The 7324-nt window shown below is 39.8% G+C and overlaps 1 protein-coding gene across 2 annotated transcripts; it reads left to right on the top strand.

The window, feature by feature from the left end:
* The first annotated feature begins 2663 nt into the window (after window positions 1-2663).
* zfand2a (zinc finger, AN1-type domain 2A) lies at window positions 2664-6358 on the top strand. Of its 2 annotated transcripts, XM_076086409.1 has the most exons (10): window positions 2666-2823; window positions 3598-3683; window positions 3766-3860; window positions 4130-4261; window positions 4347-4498; window positions 4586-4708; window positions 4806-4881; window positions 4971-5047; window positions 5778-5862; window positions 6054-6358. In XM_076086409.1, the coding sequence occupies exons 2-10, from the start codon at window positions 3629-3631 to the stop codon at window positions 6090-6092; spliced, it is 834 nt and encodes a 277-aa protein (XP_075942524.1). In that variant the 5' UTR covers window positions 2666-2823; window positions 3598-3628; the 3' UTR covers window positions 6093-6358. The 2 variants fall into 2 exon arrangements, 1 of the variants encoding a protein (XP_075942524.1); XR_012952919.1 differs by lacking the exon at window positions 6054-6358 and having other exon boundaries at window positions 2664-2823; window positions 4787-4881; window positions 5778-5843.
* Window positions 6359-7324: the final 966 nt, after the last annotated feature.

Raw genomic sequence — 7324 nt, 5'->3', positions numbered from 1 at the left:
CACGTAGTGACGATATAAAAACACAATGTGTATACTGTGGTCATCTCTATTCTCCTCAGCCCAGCAGCTCAGAGGAATCCTGCTGCCATCAACTGATGAAACCTGCAAAGACACCACGCGACCTCAAGTTCTCTGCTCTGATAAATGCACATTTTAAGCCATCAGTTCGCAAGAGATTTGGCCCGAGTGCCATCTAAAACAATGTTGGGGTCGATTTCACTCCATTATACTCACTCATCTGAGAGAACAGTCCAAACTCAAATTCAAGAATGTACTTTAAGACCCATTCTCTGTAAATTGTCAAAAGATTGGATGATTAGACTTGAGTTAAAAAAAAATTGATGTCAAATTGTGATATTGGAATTATACGGCTCTATCTCACTTTTTAATAACGCCGAGTTACACACATTTTCATGAATGTTGAATATTACTTTAGGCTTTTTCAAAGACTCTTTGGCGGTTTAATATTTAAAAGGATAGAAAGCACATTACTATTTTTCTATCTGGCTTGCCAAATCTTCAATGAACAGTTTATCAGAGCTGCTGTCGACCCACTAGAGGGAACCTTATATTTCCAGGCTTAAAAGATTGAATTTATTATGACTCCTATTAAGTCTAAATCAACCCTTAACTGGTGTGCATATTTCAGATCAGATATTATATTGATCCCCTGAGGAGAAATTCACATGTTACTGCGGTACAAGAAAAAGTCTGAGGAGGTAGGATGCAGTTAAAGCTGTTTAAAATAATAAATAAATATAAAAATTAAGTAAATTACATTCCAAAGCTACAAATACATTACAATAGAAATATGTGCAAACATATATGTGCAAAATGAAAGAGTCATATGCAACTCTGCAGGCCGATAAGGAGGTTACATGCAGGCTAATACAGGAAGAAGATCTCACAAAGTTTAACTTCAATTCAATTAAAAATAATACCAATAGAGTTCCCACGACAGCTGACAATCTGTAGTGAAATACTCCAGACATCTGGTATCTAAACAGGGATCAGAGCACCATGGCTTAGGGAGGACATTTTCTGGAACTCAATCTGGTACCGTTGCTGTAGTGGACAGACGACAGCCTGTCAAATGGACTGAAAACAGCAATAAAAACGAATGATGTTCTAGTAGGACATTTTATACAACACTCCTGAACTCCCTCAGTACAAAATGTTAAGTGTCTCCCACAATGCATCACTCGCACGCTGTCCAGCTAATGAGGAGGACTGCAGAGTTCAGTGAGCCAATTTAACTCCTAAAACAAACTGTAAATAAACCAGCAGGAGCCCATGAGTACCTGCAGACGCCAAATTATAACTGCTGTCTTGTTGCCCACTAAGGGAAACTCTCAGGTAAATATGTCTTTACACACACACACACACACACACACACACACACACACACACACCTCCCCCTTACCTTTACCACGCATCACATCAGGAATGAGTCTGGGTATTCTATCATGCTTTTGGAAAACCCGAAAGTACATTATAACATTTTTTTACTATTTATGTGTGTGTGTGTGGGGAAATCCCTTAAATTTCCTCATGGCTTGACCAGAGCTTGCAGATGAGATAAAGTGCTGCTCAGGAAAATAGTGCACTTCAGCAATGCTCATTAACCCAGTCATTGATTTGCATCTGCAGGTGAATCTAATAAACATGACCTATCATGCAGTTTTGACTAATGGCTGGAAAAAGGTTGTCTTGCTCACTAGAGGGACCTTACAATTAACAATACAGAATATGTTACTAACACCGATATGCACAAACCATATTAGTATTAAAATGTGAGCCAAAACAATATTACGCTTAATGTCAAACAACTAGACTCTAACAGTGGCTATTGTCAATCATTTGCATTGGCTAGTCATATTAAGATCGTCTGTTCATTTGTTTGTGATTGCTTGAGGTTGGTCACTTTGTTTAGAAAACAGCCTTTTCACGGGACACCTCGGTGATAATAAGGAAGACATAAACCCACCCAACTCTAAATCTGATTGGTTTAGCCTGATATTATTACCCTAGCCAATCTCAGTCTTTGTGATATTACTTGTACACTACTCTGATGCTAATTTGACTAATTCAATGTATTGCATCTCCCCACTTTGACCACTTGAGGGCGGCAAACCCTCATCATTCTACACACACGGGTTGTACTGCCTGTAATATACAAACTTCCGCTGTGAGCTTTCAAAATAAAACTAAAAGTAGCCAGCTGTATTTTTCAGTCTGTGTATGTTAACATGATTTGCAAAATGGAGAAGACATGGACAGGGAGACAATGACACAGGGATGTTGGAGGGGGGGGGGGGGGCAAATTGGGCTAATAATATAAAATCAGGCAGCCAGAAACGTAGTTTGTGCTGATAAGTAAATCACAGTAGCGAGCGACAAATGTCCGAAAAATGACATGAATTTAAAGATGAAAAAGTCTCTCAGATCTTTCCAGACTGTTCTTCACATGACTACTAGATCTTTCCAGACTGTTCTTCACATGACTACTAGAACTTTCCAGACTGTTCTTCACATGACTACTAGATCTTTCCAGACTTCACCTGTCATTTCCACCGACTGTCTTGAATACCACACCTGGAGTCACGAGCGTTTCCCTGACGTCATTGTTACACCATTCTCGTGGGAGGAGCGTGCATGACACATCAAAAGTTGATGAAGAAGAACAGACAGCTCAGCTGCTAGCGGGCAGTGGTGCTCAGGGATCGGTCGGTGGTTGAACTGCTGAAAGACGATAGCATCGGAAGTAACCAGGATTATTGGAGCTCGTTGCCTCTTACTGAAACACAACAGACCGAGGATTTGGTGAGTGAAAATTAAACGAGAGTTTAGCTTAACGTTAGCAAGTAACGCTACCGTTAACTAGCTTAGTCAGCTAATAGTAACAGTTCGACTAGCGTTGAAAAACAACTGGATGTTACTGAGCTAATGGTGTTTATTCAGGGGGCTTCGTCTATAGAGGGAGAATGTAAAGAGTCAAGCTTTATGTGTTTCTACCTGCTTCAATAACGTGATTAAAATAAATAGTTTCCCGTTTAATAATACACATGCTATCTGCTAGCATGTGTGTTAACAAACAAGTGTTACTGATGGCGATTAGAAAACATCGTATTATCGGTCACAGTATTATTGGCCACAGTACAGTTATTTCTGTCTGCTGTTACGTTGGTTATAATTGTATAGCAGAGATAATCTTAGCTGTGGCTGGTTATGTAACCAACCTAATCGTATAGGTTAGCATGGCCTAGCTAGGTAGCAAGTTAGCATCATCTTTGTAGGGATTCATAACATAAAGTCTGTCTGTTTTCTGGACCAAAGAAACGTTTGAAAGCCATAACCAGCATCACATCTAAGTAAAAATAAACATTGTGTTACTAACGTTATGAAATAAATCATCTTGACACGATACTAGCAATAAGTAACGTTAAAAAAACAAATGACAATGCCAATTTCATAGCTAACGTTCGCTAGCATGCACAGAGACAACCCTTCTCAGTGTTTACACAGTCAGAATGTAATGAGTCAGTCTTGTGAAAAACAAAAAAACGAACTAAACTTTTTCCATTCTTTCTCCTTCAGGTTGTTGAGGCTCTAGAGGTATTTCTATGTGATGGAGTTTCCGGATTTGGGAGAGCACTGCTCCGAGAAAACCTGCAAACGTTTAGGTGAGTCCTGTTTACAATGGCCGTCTTGTTTACTCTGCTGAATTGGGGTTTCAACCTGGAATTTAAAACCTCTTCATTGCAGATTTTCTTCCTATGCGATGTGATGCCTGTCAGGAGATTTTTTGCAAGGACCACATTACCTATGCAACTCACAAATGCATGTCGTCCTACAAAAAGGTAATTTGACTGTTTGCAGCATAGTACAATTTCTGTACTAGTACATTAACATTGTTCTATTTAGGTCATATTTACAGGCTGTGAATAGTTTTAGGTTGATTGCTGTACACTTGAGGAAACCAGTGCTTCTATCGAGACAAAAATAATCCCACTTCAGTCACCAATTAAACCATGGCCAACGTAGCTATAGCTTGCTTTTGGTGATAGTAATATCGTCACCTTTTTAGGTTCTGTATTCCTGTTTATTTAATGTCTTTTTTCCCCATTAGGATGTCCAGGTCCCAGTATGTCCTTTGTGCGACATCCCCATTCCCGTCAAGAGAGGAGAGATGCCCGACATTAAAGTTGGCGAACACATAGATCGGGATTGCAAATCGGACCCTGCGCAGAGAAAGAGAAAGGTCGGTATAAAACTGAGTTGTTTCATCTTAGAACAGTGAGTTTGAATCTAAGCAATAATAGACTATTTTTTTTTTTTCCTTCCAGATTTTCACAAATAGATGTTCTAAAGGAGGCTGTAAGCAGAAGGAAATGATGCGAGTTACCTGTGACCAGTGTCATTTAAATCACTGTCTTAAGCACCGGCACCCACTAGACCATGATTGTATGACTGATGGGAAACCTCTGTCCAAACCAGGGTGGGTACAGTCGCACTACATCTTTAGATAATGCTGTCGTTTCATCCGAATATTACATTAAGAATCGCTTGCTTCTTTTTGTTGTAGACATTCTGCTTTAATGAGGGCCCAAGGTGCTTCCTCCAGCTCCGCCTCTGCTTCATCAGGTTCAAGAAACTCTAGACCCGTTTCTAATGGTGTCGGTGCTAACAGCAGAGCACACAGCGCTGGGTAAGCACGTTTACACATTTTAAATCAATGCAGAAAAGAGTCAGCCTAATCACTTTTCAAATAAATGCCTGAAAATAGAAATCTTTTTTTCTCTCAGCCCTCCACTGCGGATTCCTACTTCCGTTTCAGCACAGAATGTGATCCCAGCATCGGCAGCATTTCAGGCCGGCATGGTACGGGCATTGTTTACATGACATCACCTGATGAAATCATTCAAACGCGAGGAAAATGAAATCTAAAAACGATTGTGCTGTCATTGCAGACTGAGGAGCAGGCTTTACAAAGGGCTCTGGAGATGTCTTTGGCTGAGTCAAGTCCAGCGGTTCAGCTGGCTCTTACGTGAGTAAACTTCCATCAAAACCCAGATGCATCCCACTATCAGCTCCACTCGACTCCTAAAACGTCAGCGTGCTGCTTTTGAGTGGAACACGTTTGTCTGACTAACCATCTTAAACCAGTGGAACTGCATTACAGCAGGGAGGAGATCATGGAGTGTAATTTATGTTGAATGAATCTCACGTAAACAATTAACAGTGCTCTAATGCTGGCAAGGCAATGGAGGTCCAGGTCATCAATGCTTATTCAGACAGTAAAAGGTGTAAATTATGAGGACTGATTTTGACGAGGAAGACTAGAAACAGCTGATTGTCGTCCAGCAAACGCGACATTCAAATCTCCCAAAATATCGTTCTCGCTCTCACATTAATTGTCAATACCGCCGGAGAGCTTTGCATCTAAAAAGTTTGATTTGCTCAACAGTAACTTATGAGGAACATGAATGAATAAACATGCAGCTGATGCTCCGGTTAACGTTTATTCAATAAAAGACTCGTTTCTGTCACTAGTTTCCTTCTTGTTAGTAAAGTTAATGATATGACTGAACGCTCCAGAACAGCTAATGTGTGAGATTCTTTGCTGCTTCAGGTTAAGAATGAATCGTACATTACACATCGTCAGTTAAATCTAGTGTACAAACGACAGGGAGGCGGCACTATAAATTCATATTTCATGGGGCTTAACTTAGTTTGTTTTCACTGACTGATGCTCAGGTTCTTTGTTTGTGTCCCAGTCCTCAGGAGCAGGAAGACCAGGCTCTCGCTGAGGCTCTCGCTGCCAGTGAAGAAGAATACAGACGTCAGCAGCAGAGACAACAGGTACCCGGAAAGCTTAGGCATCGGTAGCATGCTCACAGGAACACATGGCGGTACACTGTTGCCATGGCAATCCATCCTCTTTGAACTTTCTTTACTCGCAGAAGAAAGACTCATTTGCCGTTTCATACATTTTTAATGACTGTATGAAATGTGTGAGGGTCTTTGTTTCTAACTGTATTCTCTTTGTTTAGGGGAGAGAGTCCAAACAGTCCAACTGCAGCCTTTCTTAATCTCTGATCCAGCTGTGCTACTCATCTACTAGAACCTGCACATCTGGGACGTGGATATCCGGGATCAACGATTGTTTCATGAAGAAGTCCTCTTGGGAGTTGCTGAGCTATTACCGCCTTCTACAATATAAGCACATACTTTCCCAGCAGGATCTGTAATTTTTACTAATGCTTTGCTCTGTACATATTTTATATACTGATCATGATGAAACATTCTATTACCATAATGAATATTGAATAAATTATTTCAAAAGGTGCACCCTGAACTGTGAAGAGCTCAATTGATTCAGATTTGAAGACGCAGACCTGTTGTTTAGGCTAATCAGGAAGAGTTGTGAGGGGGAATAATCAAATGATTTATTCAGGGCTTGTTTACAAACTGCTCAGAATTAATGCATCTGGCCCAGTTTTATTCTGCAAAATACAGCATCTGTGTGCATGATGACCACACGACAGAATACTGATAGTAACCCTGTCGTGATGGAAACATTGTTAATAAAGAAAGTACAAGTGATCAGCAGGATTATGATTCTGATCCGATGGTGTCCAATGTAGTAGCAAGGTTTAACCATCTTCAAACGTATACTTATGAAATAATTTCATATCAGAACTGTTGTGGAATAAGACACAACAGCCTTGACTGATTTCAAATCTATATTTCTGCTTCTTTAACATGAGAGCAAATTTGAAAGTGTTAGACAGGTAGATATACTTTCAAATTTAATTATGTTTGGAAGAGGATTAGATTAGGTAAATAGATTACATAAATCTTAACATGTCTATCCTGCTGCTCTCTTGCTACTGGGGCAGCGATTAATTGATTAGCCGTAAGAAATTGAAATCTAACAACTTTGTTTAATCATTTAAGTCTTATCAGGCAAAAATGCTAAACACTTTCTAGTAATTTCAAAAATGTAAAGATCTGGTTCTTTCGCTACATTTTGCATTATAAACTGAATATTTTAAAGTTTCGGACTGTTAATCGGATAAAACAAGCATATTGATTATGGGAACAGTTGCTATTTTGTTAACCACAGCTAAAAGAAAAGATTGATGAATTAATAGAAAACGTGCTTGTTGCGGTGAGTCATTCACAGGTTGTACAGCAGAGGGCAGCAAACCTTCAGAGAGACGTCATCTTCCACAGCAGGCTTGGATGCGTACCTCACAGCAGTTTGTTGCTATTTATCTACTTATTGTTCTTACAGACATTATATTGTCATGTAACATCA

Source organism: Anarhichas minor, unplaced genomic scaffold (genome assembly GCF_050575085.1).
Source record: "Anarhichas minor isolate MPS153535 unplaced genomic scaffold, ASM5057508v1 ptg000007l, whole genome shotgun sequence".
Classification (NCBI taxonomy): domain Eukaryota; kingdom Metazoa; phylum Chordata; class Actinopteri; order Perciformes; family Anarhichadidae; genus Anarhichas; species Anarhichas minor.
This window is presented reverse-complemented; position numbering and strand designations above follow the sequence as displayed.